This window comes from Impatiens glandulifera, chromosome 2 (genome assembly GCF_907164915.1).
Source record: "Impatiens glandulifera chromosome 2, dImpGla2.1, whole genome shotgun sequence".
In the NCBI taxonomy this organism is placed as follows: Eukaryota; Viridiplantae; Streptophyta; class Magnoliopsida; order Ericales; family Balsaminaceae; genus Impatiens; species Impatiens glandulifera.
The window spans coordinates 45,470,007-45,487,301 of NC_061863.1; the positions used below are offsets into that span (position 1 = coordinate 45,470,007).

At 32.5% G+C, this 17,295-nt stretch overlaps 2 protein-coding genes across 3 annotated transcripts; both read right to left on the minus strand.

The window, feature by feature from the left end:
* Window positions 1-586: 586 nt before the first annotated feature.
* LOC124927721 (protein YIP4b-like) lies at window positions 587-1,496 on the minus strand. Its single transcript, XM_047468178.1, has 2 exons — window positions 1,028-1,496; window positions 587-952 (listed from the first exon to the last, which is right to left on the minus strand). Exons 1-2 carry the CDS (start codon window positions 1,493-1,495, stop codon window positions 617-619), a joined length of 804 nt encoding a protein of 267 aa, XP_047324134.1. The 5' UTR covers window position 1,496; the 3' UTR covers window positions 587-616.
* A 244-nt stretch (window positions 1,497-1,740) lies between these two features.
* Window positions 1,741-11,982, minus strand: LOC124925751 (AUGMIN subunit 3). 2 transcript variants are annotated; one of them, XM_047465831.1, is made up of 18 exons: window positions 11,785-11,982; window positions 10,845-10,881; window positions 10,174-10,274; window positions 8,429-8,624; window positions 7,541-7,607; window positions 7,209-7,312; window positions 6,388-6,472; window positions 6,198-6,243; window positions 5,437-5,568; window positions 4,897-4,966; window positions 4,434-4,491; window positions 4,189-4,244; window positions 3,743-3,895; window positions 3,537-3,648; window positions 3,307-3,448; window positions 2,634-2,709; window positions 2,210-2,305; window positions 1,741-2,088 (listed from the first exon to the last, which is right to left on the minus strand). In XM_047465831.1, exons 1-18 carry the CDS (start codon window positions 11,958-11,960, stop codon window positions 1,957-1,959), a joined length of 1,839 nt encoding a protein of 612 aa, XP_047321787.1. In that variant the 5' UTR covers window positions 11,961-11,982; the 3' UTR covers window positions 1,741-1,956. The 2 variants fall into 2 exon arrangements, with proteins under 2 accessions (XP_047321787.1, XP_047321786.1); XM_047465830.1 differs by having other exon boundaries at window positions 6,198-6,249.
* Window positions 11,983-17,295: the final 5,313 nt, after the last annotated feature.

Here is a 17,295-nt window from a genome sequence, read left to right on the forward strand (position 1 = left end):
TAATGAGGTAGTTGAGTAATTAATGTAGTAGTTGAGATTAACACTATAAATACCTTTGAGGTATACCTTTGTAAAACATCAAGTATTTTATCAATATAATTACTTTCTCTCTCTAAAAGTTCTTGTGTTTATTCAAGTGTTGCATTGAGAAATGCTGACTAGTTATTGATCTTACGAAGATAATAACTAGTGCCGCACGGTTCGTTGGAGAAAAAACCAAGCCCGTGACAATTTGCATAGGTGATTGAGTTCGTAATTTTATTTATTTATTTTTAATAAAAAGTTTCCAAATTGATAGGGTCAATTAGTTTTTAACATTATATTTTTCTAATTTAAAATGTTTTTAAATGAAAATTGAATATTTATTTTTAGTTTCTTATATAAACTATATAATAAGTTAAATAGAACTATTTCTCTTAAAAAAAAAAAAAATCTAGTCTCATTTGTATTTATTTGAATTAAACAATTAAGCTAATGCCCAAAGAAGGAAAATAGATTGCAATCAATCTTGTTATTATTAATTACAATGAATACAGAGAGAAGTAAGGAGCTAGCTAGCTAGGTCTAATTATTGATGATGGGAAGATTGAAATTGAAATAGAATTGGATGAATCAATCAATCGATTGCAATGATGAGAGAAGCGACGGAAACGTACATGAGAACGACGGGATAGAGAGCGAGAGCTTTCCTTCTTGGATGAAGAGCTGTACTCATGAATGGATATGCAGCCCAACAGCTCCAACCTAATGTTACAATCACCACTATCAACTTCATCATCACATTGTCTTTCAACATACAGATCAAAGCACCAACATCCAATGGGAATAGACAGTATCCAAGCAGAGATAAACTCTGAAAGAATATGATCCTTCCTCCCAGAAGAAGTACATTTGCCGTCAATATCACTGCACCAATTGCAAGCAATGCAAAAGCAACTGCAAATACCTCAGACTGATGCAGCAATACAATAATAATACAAATCAATTCTCATTCATTCATTCTATATGTAAAATTCAATTCTCTCACCTTCTTGATCGATGCAGACCATGACAAAATCAGTCCGAGTAACACAATAAAGAAGAACGGTCCCCAAAGATCCCAATCTCTCAATGCCTTTCCTGGATCTTCCCTAAATGGATTCGGAAATACAACTAGTTTCAAATTGCTCACAATCCTTGTCAGATCTCTCATCAGCGTATCCCAAACCGGCTCCGTCAACGTGTTCGGCTGTAGATCGTTTCCAAATGATCTAGGCGGAGGAGGTGGCGGTGGAGATGGAACCGCTGTCAGATTGGCCTTCTGCTGCTGATGATGATTCTGAGGAGGAGGAATGAATGGAGAAGAGGAAACAGGGATGGATGCTCGTTGTTGAGGACTAGTTGGCCGAGCAGGGAGCACGGTTGCCGGACTCGAATGCATGAGATTCTCAATCTCGTCGATGTCCGATTGCGAAGAATGGTGGAGAGGTCTTACATCGCCGTGCTGCTGCGACATCTTTTCCGGCAGAAGAAGGTGAAGAAATCTTAAGAGAAATGCCGCCGGAGGTGACTATTAGTGGAGAGAGAGATGAAACTGAAATATTCTTCATCTTAACAGAAAAGTAGTTAGTTAGTTAGTTAGCCTTGTAATAAAATACATATCAGTCCCTGATCTTCATAAATATGTTTATATAACCCTCTCTATTTTCATAATATTCATAACAGGACTCATTTTTTATTTATTTAATAATTTCCAAAAGCTGACATAAAAACATAGCAATTTCATATTAACCAACCAACCAATATTGTCTTGCAAATGACAATAATATACTTTCACAAATCAATAATAATACATATGGCATATAAAAAAAGTCTTACTTTAATATGACTAACAAATATTCTCTTTGATTGATTACTTTTACATTTGAAAAGGAAAACCCAAAATGCACCACCATCCAGTATGAATGAATTTTCGAATTATGAAGCCTGCAAAGCCCTTACGCGAGCAGACAATTCCCTGACTTGATTCCTTAAACGCTCGGGATTTGAGAAGAAATCAACAAAAACACGTCTCTGAAGCCCCACTTCTTGGGAATGATGTTTTACGATCTGTTTTTCAGGAGGATTTGAAGATTATAGCAAGATGAATATATTGTTTGACTAAATGAGAAAATGATGATTCCTTAGAAGAAGAACTTATTAGAATGGATCTGAATAGTGTCTTTGTTACCTCATTCTTCTTGCAATGCTCAAGTGTTACTTCTTCAACTGCAGCAGAGAGATTTGAATTGACTCTCTCCATTTCATCGAGCTCCTTCATCAATTCCTGAGAAGAGAAAGAGAAAATCAAACACCCACATGCAGATTTCAATTATATATATTACCATCTATTAAGAATACTCCTATCACGAGAAATAAAATATGAAAACCAAACATAATAACAATTTTGTGAGTCATCTGAATTTAACACTAGTCAGTCATGTTAATGCTCATTCAACAATGTGTAACCTAGGGTGGTCATATTGGGCTCTCATTAATGGAATTTCCATTTTTTATTTTAAAAAAAAACTAGTCATGTAATAAGATGAAATTGCTGACAATATAAGACGCTTATAAGATGCAAGAATGCGATAATAGTTAGGAGAATTGCCTACCCGAGGTGTCAGAATGGGCTGTGCAGTTGTTGATGATGAAAATAGCAGTTGCTGCAAATTTTGAATGAGAGTGCATCTACAATATACCCAAAAGGGGAAAAAAGAGAAGCTCGATATTAAAGAGCTAGTTCATGACTGAAAAAGAGCTGGAAAGATCACAACTGTATTATAGGTTTTACAAATCTTAGGCCTTGTTTGATAAAGGGTTATTTGGATTTAAAATACCAAATTACCCATACTTTATTTTTTATAAAATTTTAATATTAAATACAAAAGGATATTTTAGCCATTTAACCCAAGTAATCCACTTTTTCACCAAACAAGGAGATTATTTCAAAAATAAACCTACCTACATCAAACAAACCCCTAGAGTGTTATTAGAATAACCACGTTGTTATTTCGAAATAAACTTGTTTGATGTAGGTAATTGAAAATCAAGTTATTTGGGTAAAAAGATACTAGGGGTATAAATTTATAAGGATTTTAAATAAATAGAGGGTAACTGGGATTTGGTTATGTGATTTATGGGTTTGTTGATTGGATAGAAAGTTATTTGAAATTAATCTCAAATAACCAACATCAAACAAGGCCTTAGAAGCCTGATGCATATTACTTTTTTCATGACATCAATTGTAAATAGAACAAGAATTTGTTCAGGGTAAGGGATTCTCACAGATCATTAATACATCTATTCCGGTCTTTGGGGAGAGTATTCTCAAGGTCAGACTGAAGATTCATCAAATCTGATTGAAGGCTGGATATCTGTTGAACAATACCCGGAGCAGATACATATGTAGACAAACCAGCTTGCACACCTTAGCCAGGAAGTAATTGATTAATTAGAATGATCCTTTTTTGCTAACAAATTGAAAGTCTAATGATATTTATAACAATCTCTATTACTTGAATGGATACTCAACAGGTCTCTAACACCATGCAAAAAAGTATCCCTATCATCCACAGCCCCTTGTTCTGGTACATCCGATGCAGCTTGAATAAGTGCCAAGGAATGGTCCTGTACAGATCATTAAAATATTATAAATGAAAAATAATTTGATAGATAGATAGATAGATGGCCTCCTCAAAACCTAAATGACTGAAAAACGTACCACTCGGCCTTTGGTTGCTGAGAGGTAACCATGCAGCTCTGACTCAATAACTTTAAGCAAATAGTATGCTCCAAGTATTGTTTTCTTTTCTAACAGACAAGCTATTTTCAAGAATTGATGGCGTGCAAGTTGATTAACCAGGTGATTTATGTACTGCGACGACATACAAAATGATTAAACAAGGAAACTGAATGCAAAAACACAATAAAAAAATATGTGGACCAAGAAATTAAGCTTTCTCAGACAACTGAGCTGCTTGGGAAACATCATGGTCCAAAATTTCATATGAAAGAAAAACTACATCAGATCCTCCATATCTTTTATTTCCTAGATGATGAGTCTACAAATACAGATAAAAGCCTTCCTCTTGTTTAATGTAGTTGAAGAATATGGCATAAAAATAAATTTTCATTAGGACAATTGAAAATTGATTTGGCCGAACCTACCACTTTTTGACGATTGATATAATATTCCTGGCGCATGACCTTCAGATCATAATCACCTGCATATTGAGGGAAAGATTACATGTGGAACAAGAACAAGAGCTAAAATTCAATAAATTTGTCATAGAACTGCATTCAAACTGCTGCAAACCTTGTGGAGCAGTAACTACTACAACAATATGGTGTGATAGGCAATTGACAATATTGGTGCAAATTATACCATCCAAACAAATTGAAAATCATTGTACCTTGCAGAATATAAGTGTCCTGCAGCTGAGCCAACTCCCAACAAAGATCAGGAATAGTCTGCAGAACATGATGAAATGTGCAAATTTAAGACACATGTGAGTTAACCAACAGAATAGCATGAAAAAGCTCTACAGCTGAAAGAATATGAAGCTATAAGAAGGTAGTTGAGATGCAGTTGTGGTTATGTAAGGGTCAGGCAATGGACAGTTGGTGGCTGCAAGATGCCCAGGCTTATGGCTTGGGTAGATATATAATCAATTACGGAAACTTCTGATTGGCTGAATCAGGAAGAGGGTAGCATATGGAAACACATAGACCCTATTGACTATAGCAGTTATCATCTTGAATGAGTTTTGGCATCACAGCGAATGAACTTGTAACATGTATAGACCATATCATGGAACTGAATTAGTTAGGGGAAGACTGTTGGATAGTGGAAACAAAGAAAAAGGACAAATGTACCTCAGATAACAATTTCTCTTCCTTGTGATGAAGATTCGAGAGCTCTGTCACAAGTTCAGCATATTTTCTCCTATTCATTAAACAGCCATAGAAAAACAAATTTTCATTAGTTACAACTGTAGTCATGTTTCAATGGACAAAGAACTCACAACTATAGTCTTACATCAATGAAAAAGGCCAACTATTCATGTTCTGTAACTGCATATAAACATTTTACTACGGTGCTACCAGCATAAATAAGCACTAAATTGACTTGTCCTGGGCTCTTGACCAGCCATGGAAGAAGTAAGTAAACAAAAATTAAATTGTAATTTTATCTCCTTTGGTATGTGTAACAAGAAGGCACAAATAAGTGAACAAAACATTCCATTATTGTTATAGCTATCCAAAGAGAGAATATGCCTATGAAAGAAAATCTTTGTTTACTCTATAGTTTACATTTATAAGAACATGAAGGATGATACGCATGACTTCAGCTTTATTATTTATGCAATACCATTAATCAAAAACAAATATAAAAGGATCGTATGTAGTTCATACCGAAGGGAATGATGATCAAGATGTATGTGAGCTTCATCTGATGCAACTTGAGCTTTAAGTGCCATAAGAATGGCTTGTTGCTTAGCATTCTCTACCTGTGCTTCAACCCACTGTCTTTCACTCGTCCCAAATCTATCATAATTTATTTAAACAAGGCAAAGATATATAGTAAGCATTTCACAGAAACTATCAAACAAGATGTTCTTGCATGAACAATCAAATTTATAATTGGATTGTAGAGAATAAATAAATGTGGAGAAAATATATGAAAAGACTAACACAAAACAGAGACATGCCAAGCGTTGAGGATGCAAAGATGGCTATGGCTAAAAGTGTCTCTACACTATGTTCAAGATTATTCTAGTTTTTTGTAACTTATTATAGCCAATATGAGGCACACTACAGTGCAAATCACAAGTTTTTTGGAATCAGGAAGGTGATGGAGTGAGTTAGGGTAAAAAATTATCTGTTTGCCAAGTTTAGGTTAAAGGTTATTCTAGTATTTTCAGTCTTCTCTTGTAGCCTAGCGTCTCCTTGTATTACCTTACTGTTAATAAAACTAGTCTTTCATATTTCAACAATGTCTACACAGAATAAAGTAGATATCACTGAAGCCATTAAACACAATGGAACAATTAATTCAACGAAAAGTTGACCTTTTTCAAAAAAAAAACAATGGAACAATTAATGGTAAAAGGTCAATAGTATCGAAGCCTACAAAGAACATAAATCACCCAATACAGAGAGAAGAAATTTCGTACATAGACCGAAGACGTTGCAGTTCTGATACACGTTGATGTGGCTTCTCTGCATCTACCACACCAGCAAGGAGAAAGGAAGTAATATCAGTTTATTCTATTTGAATACATAACTAGCATGCATGAGGGAGACAAAAAAAAGGACAAAACTCCATTCAGAGCTAGAAAATGAAAAAGGGAAAAAGAAATCTACCTCGCTCTATGATACTTGAGATATCATCAAGACTCAACCATGAACATTTTGATTTTCCCTCTTCAGCTACAAGTTGATAGGGACCCTAATTCAAAATGATAGTAGTAAGTTCACTAAATCCATCAGAAGCAAGAAATAGTACAAAAGCGCCATAAAACAATCTACAAACTGAAGTACAAAATATACTTCCAAAGTCCACGTGTGGATTAGAGTGGTAAAGATTAGAACAAGAATGTGAAATTAATATAGTTGTAATGTGCAACTAGAAGCACTTTTAATATTGACAATTAGAATAGAGGCCCTGGAAATGCCAAAAAAATTGAACTGTCATAAACAAAATTTTCCACAAAGCCCTTTTAATAAAAACAGGTAGGAAAGCATTGAGTTCCACACTGAATGGTAACAATTAATTAGCTTTATGTTGAAATTGTCAAATTGACAAACAGATGAAAACCTGAATCTCATCGATGTGAGAGACAATTTCTGTGCAACTTTCACAATTTGCAAATTAGAGCTTGCTTCTTATATACGACGATAAAGGTTATGAGGGAAATTTAACAGATATAAAGGGAGGGATAACAAAATTATTTGATACATGCTGCGGGCACAACGTTATAAGCATAATAATCAGAAAGTGTGCAAAAAGCATGATCAATTGGCATATCAAACTCCCGAAATACCAATCCTATTACTTGTATAAAGACAGGTTCCTAGTTTCTAGCACTACAGGTATTGAAAATCAAAGAAAATCATCTTAGCATGGAACAAACAAAACAACAAACTTAAAGAAAATGTTGAACTACCAGTACTAAGCAATGTACCGTATCCAATTGTTTAACAAACCATTGATTCAGCTCCTTCATGCAGGCTGCATCCCCAGTTAAGTATGAATGAAAGTCGTAATAAGCCAAGTAAATATCATCTTCTGCAAGTAAAATTTCAGTGTCATTTATATAATACAACAGCTCAAAAATATTAATTTCATATAATAATCACCCAACACTCAAAATTGTTAACTCCACCAACATCCCACCCTCTGCAGAACAATCAAGTGCAATAAGTATAGACACACTAGACCCAATCTTAATAGATAGAGCACACAACAACAAATAAAGTTTGTGAATGGTAAAGCTAGATGAAAGAAACATAATACCTTCCCCTGAATGATAATGCGCCAACTCTTGAGCAGTGGAGGCAATCCTACCGAGAACAGTATTCATCTATGATGCAACAAAACAATGCATAAACTGTAAACAACAAACACAAGCTCTTCTGCCTCCATAAGAAATGAGTTCTAAAAACGACCCATACAGATCAAAATTCTGTGAGCTGATACCAAACTAAAAAGAAGAAAATTATCACCATGAACTGTTATTTTAATATGCCCCGTGAATGAGATGTAGCAAGGCTATAACTTGAAGTGTAACAACACAACGTAAATCGTGAGAAGGAGAGAGTTAATGTAGTTAAGGTAAGCCATCTAGGTTATCATGTAACTTCTGAAATCCTTTTGCATCTTTAAGAAGTAGAAACAAACTTCTAAGCTCATGTTCCAGGGACACATTTCCCTAACTCACATACATTGATTAGTTTCAGGTCTACAGCAACAAATTTTTCCAGCAAGGTTTACAGAAAAAATAATAACTGACTCATCTAGATCCCTTAAGACTATGAGGATAATCGGGTCAAAAGCAGCCCTGAAATCTCGCAAATCAACAAACAATAACATCAAACCATTGTTATATATTGAACTAAACTATGCAAGTAATCAAGGTTTGCTAACAGAATATTATGCCGACTACACATATCACATTTCATCGATAACAATGTTTAGGGGCTACAAAATCCATCAACCCATAATCCATTATACAATAAGATCTGTTTTTGAGTAACAGCAATATTCCAACGGTTTAAAACAACTTATCTCAACATTTGTCACCATCTTTAGCTTTCTTTTCATATATGCAATAAATATAGTGATATTACGTTTCCAAAAACCAACTTATGCACATACTTCTACACTATTGAATATACTGTATACCTCTAAATTTCTGGCTGATAGTCTATCATCCATCATAGTTAATTGTCCATTCACAGCAGATGTTGCGGCAACTCGTGCCCTTCTTCCTTGAATCAGCGTTGAAGCCTGTCCAGTGAGCATATCATATTGAGTCTGCAATTGTCTAAGCTGATTTTGCAATGACAGAGCCTCAGCTTTATATGCTGATGTAGCATCCCTGAAAATGAAATTAAATGCATTAGCAGATAGAAATGACAGTGAGAATTTGTTATGATCCGAGATCAAACGGAAGAAGAAGATAAAGAAACTCAAGAATGGGGGATAGAAGACTCATATAAATCCCAAAACGTTATCTTTATTTCTTATTCCTTGATATTAGGCTGTAACATAGATATGTCTTATAGTCTAATCCTAAAAAGGCAAATATTATACTATAAATAGGAAAGATACTATACTAATAAACTAAAAGATCAATACTATCATATTAAATAAATAAAAAAGAATACTATCTAATAACTAGTAACAATAATTAAATATAAAAATCCGAATATTAATTTGTTGGCCACATATTGTCGTGTTATTGTCCCTTTAGAACCCTAGTCTCCCTTATGTAACATAATTGCAAGAAAGCAGACTTGTGGAACTAGACAGGGAAAAGAATGTTCATTTTATAGGTTCTGGAAAACAAATTAATGTTCTTAGTAGACTAATCTTGATACGAAAACAAATTCTGAACACTTTTAAGTTAATTCTCAAGGTTTAACAATCTAAAGCATCTTTCCTGGTGATCTTGTCCAATATGGACAACTGAAACCTAAGGGTCAATTATAAGCAGCCAATGATATATTACAGTTCACTTCCACCAATCCTTGACATGTGTTCTTAATCAGATAATACCTCACATACAGGCCTGAAACCAGGAGATATTAAAATCAATGAATAAGAAGGGCATTATCATACATAACATAAAGGAACTGAATAGGAAATATCTGAAAATGGTTATTTTATAACAAAAATAGGGGAGCAGTGATCAATCTTCATCACGCCAACTGAAAGGTTGTGAGAGGGAAAACTAAGAAAGACAAGAGAGATAGTATCTGAAAAACAACACCATTTTGCTTGTATACGAAACAAGAACATTCAGAGTGACCCACAATCCACTAGAATCTACAGACTACAAAGGACATCAACTATATTTTGATCCAAATTCTGCTACATCTTATGTTCCATTCTTATAAGACATTACATCACTAGTAGCAAGAACAAGGCCTTGTTTGATGTGGGTTATTTGGGACTATTTCCAAATAACCCACTATCCAGTATACCATCAAATTAGATCATTACATTTACTTTAATTTTTATAACATTTTAAATACCAAATAATAAGGATGTTTTGGTCATTTCACCCAAATAACCCACTTCTTACGCCCAACAAGGTTATTTAAAAATAACCAGTTGGTTAATCAAATAACCATAGATCAAACAGGGCCTATATGGTCTTAATAGAACTAACCCAAATATTAAATACAAAAATTAGTTAGATTGAAACAGTAGCACTCATATCGACATCTCATATTTAAATAACACATGAATTCGTAATAGTACAATGGTCCATATAAAAACATACATAAGAAGCGCAGCATTTTAAAATGATGTATAAACCATAATTTCTTCATACTTTTAGACATGGATAGCCCAAAGCCCTACAAAATGTGCAGACAAACTCATAGAGTTCAAAATCTATCTGCAAGCAAGAAAGCCATTACCTTATATCTTTCAGTCCTTCAGATCCAAAAACTGCCTCTTGGTTATCTCTCCTGGTTGAAAAGGCTGATATGCTATCATAAGCAAAGTCCAAGTCTTCTCCCTATTAGTTAATGCATCATTGCACAGGAAAAAGGTCATGCATTGTCACAAGGTCAAGCAAACGAAAGAAATGTAAATTCAGTCACTGCTGAATGTTCAGTAATTTTCCTAATCAATTATGAAAAGAAGTTTAATCAAATTATCTGAGTTGTTTGACTTTCTCTTCAATTAGAGTCTACAGAAGCTACATACTGATCACAGTTTAAATTAACAAACTCCTTTTCCACTCAAGTGGTGCAGAATCAAATCATCTAAATACTCTTTACAAACATAGGTAAAGATATCAGATCAATTACTCTTAAAAGAAGAACTTATTAACAACTTATAACATAGAATGCAAATAAATAAATAAATAAATCAAGTCGTATTTATGAATAACCAGATTATTCAGAATGTTAGTATCAAGATCTTCGAAACAAATCACTAACACATTCTTCAAGCCTCTAAAACACTATTTACTTTGAGAAAATGTAATATTTGAGGTTTTTTTGTTAAAGTGTAGGTGGTCAGTGGTGTTCTGTTCTGATAGTGGATGTGACAAAGAATCACAAGAAAGGTTTGGTGATTGTACCATTAATAGCTTTCCTTCTCGTAGAAATTGCTCATACCTGAAACATAAGTACAAGATGGTCATTGGACTAATGCCAGTTTAAAGCAAGAAAACATTGAGCAATAATTCTTCTGAAATTCTTTGTAATGGAAAATCCTGTTTGAAACATGAAAAAGGAGGTTCTGAGTTCTTAGAATTTCAATTATATATCACTAGGATGAAGTTGAAATAATGTGACAAACACCAACAAGTTGTAAGGGGTATATATGTTTTGAAAAGGGCTCATCTTTATTATAAAAAAAGTTTATGAATGCTAGGTGCGATCATTTTACAGAAAAGGAGGAACAAAAAAAGGAAAGACAAGATACAACAAAGGAAGTTAGATTCGAATCAAGTCAATATAATCCCCAACTTGTGCAAATTCCTCCGTTCTCGAATGAGGCGAACATGTGAAGAAGAATCCATTGATCCTCTCTTTCCCAATCCACTTTCTGCGGAATGTCATTTTATTAACTTATTTAGATAGGAACTGATGGTATTCCCTGAACACCATCCATTGAACCCAAAAATCTGCAACAGATGGTCGCATGACCCAATGCAAGTTTAGGATACTTTGAGGTAAACACCAAATACCCGAGCAGAATGTGATGGGTCTACTACTCCATATTGCAGTAGCATGAGCAGCATTTGTTAGCCAAAGTGAATCTCTTTCTTTTGAGCTGTCAAGATGAGGACTTCCCCCTGAATAGCCTCCAAACATCTTTAAAGGGGTCTTGTCATTCCATCAAGAGAACAATATTTGTTTCAAATGATTCAGGAACAAGGGAATGATACAACTATCTAGCTAATGTTTATAGAAAATCAAATAACTGGATCAAGCAATTAAGAACATTACATTTAGCTGATTAACAAATGAGATGAAAAAAAACAATTAAGCAATTATATGGAGAGGAAACGTAACTGGGAAACCTCAGAAGATGATAGAACATTAGAAGGACGAAGACTAGAGCAAAGCCAGTCGAGAATAGGCCGAGCATCATCATACTGGAAAGGCCACTCGAAACTGTCTGGGTCCAATGCATCGTGCCCTTGGTAACCTAACTCCCCTAGTAGAGCACATAGCTTAGTCCCGCTCATTCTTGTTGTAAGTTCTCTGAAAATGTAAGATAAACAACATTAGGAAACTAATTCAGTACCAGAGTAAGCAATCAGCGTAGTTTGGGAGAAAATTCAGCTCACTGCCTACCGTTTCAGAAATGGATAATGATTGTTCGGAATTTGGAAAGTAATACTGGACAGAAAGGTTATTCTATGTCATCAGTGGCAAATGAAAGAAGAATTGGAAGTTATTAGTCGTCGAAACACGCATTTGACGGTGCTTGTAGGTGATGAAGGAAGAGGAATCAAGTGAAGATTGATACCGCCGTGGGCTGCCGGAGAAAATATGAACAGTTGGAGAATAATGGCCGGCCGATCGGAGAAGAAGAAGAAACCCCCCGATGATAGTGAAGGACGAATATCAGATTAAGAAATGGTAACGGACTTTAACTGGGCTAGTCTAGAAACTTAACGACGTTAAGTCAAATTTGAATTTGTTTTCACATTCTTTTTAACAAATTACTTTTTTTCTAAAAAATAAAAATTAATTAAGTAAACAACAAAGATGTTATTCAGATCCATTTATTTAAAGATATTTAAATTTGTCCACTGAAAATCGAATTGAATTATTTTGTTTGGGACGGTTTTTTTTCGAAATCGAATGGGGATGGTATTTGTGTCTCCGTTTCGACCCATTCCAATCTCACTTCAATTATGCTTCAATTATGCTCTGAACACTATAAACATAATTAAATATATTAAATTATCAATATATTTATTTATTTACTATATTTTATAAAAGTGATAAGTTTTGTCTTTATAATAATATAAAATTTTAATATATTATATTAAAAAATTCATTTATATAATATTATTTTATAATATTTTTATTTTTAATATTTTATTAACGGTGCCCCGCGGGAATTCCACAAAACTGAATAAAACCGAACGGGACAAAAATGGTATAAAAAAATCTTCTAACTAAAAAAACAGGAACCATCCTTATATCCATTTCAGTAGTCTATTAGTTTTTATAGTTTTTGATTTTTTATGACATTATCTTAATTTTATTATACTAAAATCACTCTTATTTTTCATAAAAGATTAAAAAAAAAAAAAAAAACCGAAGGAACATAATCATTTTAAAAGATTACATTTCCGTTACCCATAGAGGACTTTATTTGAAAATGAAGCATAAAAAAAGTAAAATAAAGTCTGGCCCATAATCCACATGCTAAGTCAAAGAAATCATTTTGAATAAACAATTTTAACATAATCTAATGAATATTTTACAAAAGGAAATTGTACCAACTGACTATTTATTTTATAAAGAATTAATTAAAATAGGATATTTATATAAAAAATAATAATTTAAAAATAACATCTAAATAATTTAGATGTTTAATAGTATATTTTTTTAAAAATAAATACATAATTAAAATGATAAAAATCAACCATTAGATTTTTTTTAAGGTTACTCTAAAGAGGAATTATTTGATTCTATAATAATTATTGGGTGAACGATAGAGAGCAAACATAACAAATTAATCTAGTGATGTAAAAAATGTTTTATCAAATAACTCTATATACAAAGAAAATAATGATAAACCAATAAAATTTGGGATAATACATTTATAAGAAACTATAGATGGCAGGTTAATTCCTGTAACTCTTACTTAAAAAAAAACTTAGAAATCCAACCCGCAAGTGGTAAGGGGAAAGATGACGAAATGATCATAAGAAAGGGAGTGGATGAGCTGTTGACCAGCGCATAATTTTAAATACACTAGTAACCACTTTATATTTTTTGACGAATTTGTCCCTATCGCGCAACGCAACCGGATGCTATGTGAAAAGTTCACAATCGGATTGTCGGTTGCGTCTCGCGATTGAATTGCGTCTCGCGATTGCCGGTTGCGTCTCGCGAATGCGTCTTGCGATTGTCGGTTGCGTCTTGCGAATGTCGGTTGCGTCTCGCGAATGCCGGTTGCGTCTCGCGAATGTATCTCGCGAATGTCGGTTGCGTCTCGCGAATGCATCTCGTGATTACCGGTTACGTCTCGCGAATGTCGGTTGCTTCTCGCAACCAGGGGTGCGTCTCGCGATTGTGGATTTTTCACATGGCATTCGGTTGCGTCTCATAACAGGGACAATTTCGTCAAAAAAATATGAAGTGGTCACCAACGCATTTAAAATTATGCGTTGATCACCAACTCATTTACCCCTACGATGGTCATTTGTCAAATTTCCCTAATAAGGTACCCATGCAAATATAAAGGGGCTCATTTTATAAGGACTCTAAATATTTCATATTTCTTAAAAAATATATATATATATATATATATATATATAATATTATTAAATATTTAATTAACTAATAAATATATATTTTTAATTATATTAATATTTTTTTATAGAGTCCATATTATAATTATATATTTAATTTATAAGATATATATTTTAAGAGTAATAATGAGAAAAAATTACAATGTGTAGGAGTGATTATTTAAAAAAATTATTTCTCTCTTTTCTTTAATAATAAAATTTTCTCTTTTTTTTAGAACTAATAATTTCTATCTTTACTTGTTAATTTGTAAATATATATATTTTATATATATATATATTTTATATATATATATATATATATATATATATATTTGCTAGCTAACTTATTTATTTATATACATTTTTTTTTTTGAAATAATATCAAAGAGAAGGATTAAATTAAATATATAAGTATATGTTTTAAAATATATAATATACATGTTAGAGGAATAAAAACAATAATGAACCAATCAAACAAAACATTATTAAAATAACTAGCATGTATCCCGTGCATTTGCACAAATAATAATATAAAAAACCGTGAAAAAAATATTACGGTAAAAATTTTATGGGCGGGTCAACCCACAATCCGACCCAAGTATCCATTTACTTTCACATATATCCAAATTAATCAGCCCTCTCGACCCGGCAATCCGGACACTTTAAAAATTAAGCATCATTATATATATATAGATTAGTTAGTTAAAAAGTTGAACTTATATTGTTAAAATTTCACGCGTTTATCAAATTTTGGGTTAAATATAAAATATAAAGTGTTATTAGCCTAGTTGGTTAAAAGGTTGTACTTGTTTTTTTAGGTTGCAAGTTCGAATCATACCACAATCCGACCCAAGTATCCATTTACTCTCACATATATCCAAATTAACCACAACTCTCGACCCGACAATCCGACCCAAATATCCATTTACTCTCACATATATCCAAATTAACCACAGCTCTCGACCCGGCAATCCGGACATTTTAAAAATTAAACATCATTATATATATATATAGATTAGTTAGTTAAAAAGTTGAACGTGTATTGTTAAAATGTCATGCGTTTATCAAATTTTGGGTTGAAATTAAAATATAATGTGTTATTAGCCTAATTGGTTAAAAAGTTATACTTGATTTGTTAGGTTGCAAGTTTGAATCATACTTATAGCATTTTAAATTTTATTTTTAACCGTTTTAGGTTTATGGGCGGGTCAACCCACAATCCGACCCAAGTATCCATTTACTCTCACATATATCCAAATTAAACACAGCTCTCGACCCGACAATTCGAACACTTTAAAAATTAAGCATCATTATATATATATATAGAGAGAGATTTGTTAAGATTATGTTTTAAAAGTAAGATGAATTATTTCAATTTCATCATTTTTGTGATAATTAGTTACTAGATAAATTAAAGTGTGTACACTAATAATGTATATATTGAAATTGTTCAATGATGAATTAAAATTATTATATCTTACAATGTCACACTACTAAAAAAAATGGACAACTTTGATATTTAAAGTATTAGAAATTAAGTTTTGTTGGATTCCTCTATTATCATTTACTATATATATTTTTTTTATTCTTTGTGAGCCAAAATTTAGTTTTTGCATGGATTTTTTAATTCTCGGAACGACTCTAAATCCAACAATATCTTGTTGTGGATAAGGAGTCGAACAATGGACTCAAAAATGTCACAAATACAAACAAAGGGTACGGGTAAACAAACAATTCCCCAAAAATTGAAAATATTATTCAGATTACAAGATTTGAGACAAAATTCAATTCGACTTATGAAAATGTCAAAACGATAAAAACACAACAATAACTCAAATCTAAGTGATGGAAAAAAATTAATTTTTTTTTAAGGAAAATGAAAAATAAATAATTTTTCACTTTCTCACCAAATTTTAACAAAATTGATTTATTATTTATATAGAAATCCATTGATTATTTCATTTGAATTTCCCTTTACTTTTATGTGTCATTGTCATTTCGAATATAAAGGCAATATTGTTATCCAAATTAATTCTCAACTTTTTTGAAGTCAACCGATAAGCAAATTATGCGCAGCTAAACATGACTACATAATAGTATATTCCTTGTCCCTCCTTTTTTTTTTTATCTTTGTGAGAAAGAATATATATTCTCCAAAGACCATATAACAAAGTTATTTATAATATAGATGAAAAGATATCTAAGAAGTAAAATATATATAAGTTATATATATAATTCATCTCAAAAGACCATGAAAGGACCATTTGGAACCATTTGAAATTTGGAGTACAAGGTGGTTTACAAGGTGGTTCGTGACCTCGGCTAGGTAAAAATATATCATATTGCTAACACATTTCTAAAAATTAATGATTATGAAGAGACAAGATGATGTGTGGTTCAAGCAACTGTGATCGACCAAGTTAACTTATTGTGTATTTGGTGGAGAGATATTTGCATGATAAATTTAAGTCTTATGGCGGTCTGTAAAAGAAAACGAAATTAGTGAGAAATATAAGAGCCAAAATCAATACTTAAAAACTATGGAGAAACAAATTTTGTATGATTGAGTTAAGTAAATTCGAACAAATAGATAATGAACCTAATCTAAATTTGATCTATGTTAATGTCATGAGTAAAGCCATCTCCATTTGGACTTCATGAACACTTCCAAAAACCTTGAGCTATCGCATTGAAAATTCGGGCAAGTGCTCATAACTCTTGACTCATATATGTGACGATTGTTTTGATGAGTAGGGTTTAGTAGCATCTAGGCCTTGAAATCTTTGTTTTATGATCATATGGTTAATTTTATATTTTATTTGTTTGACTTGTGAATTAAATTCATATCATGACTTATATTAAACTTATTTGATCTTCTACAATATATATGACTTTCATGTTTTATTGTGGCATAATAAAATATTTGGTGCTTCACCTTCTAACAAAACAAGCTTTGAAGGAGTTAGTTATGGACATACATGAGCTTTAAAGTTGTAATGTCATTATGTTCATTAATGATTAATTATGTTTCTACAATGAAAGGATAATT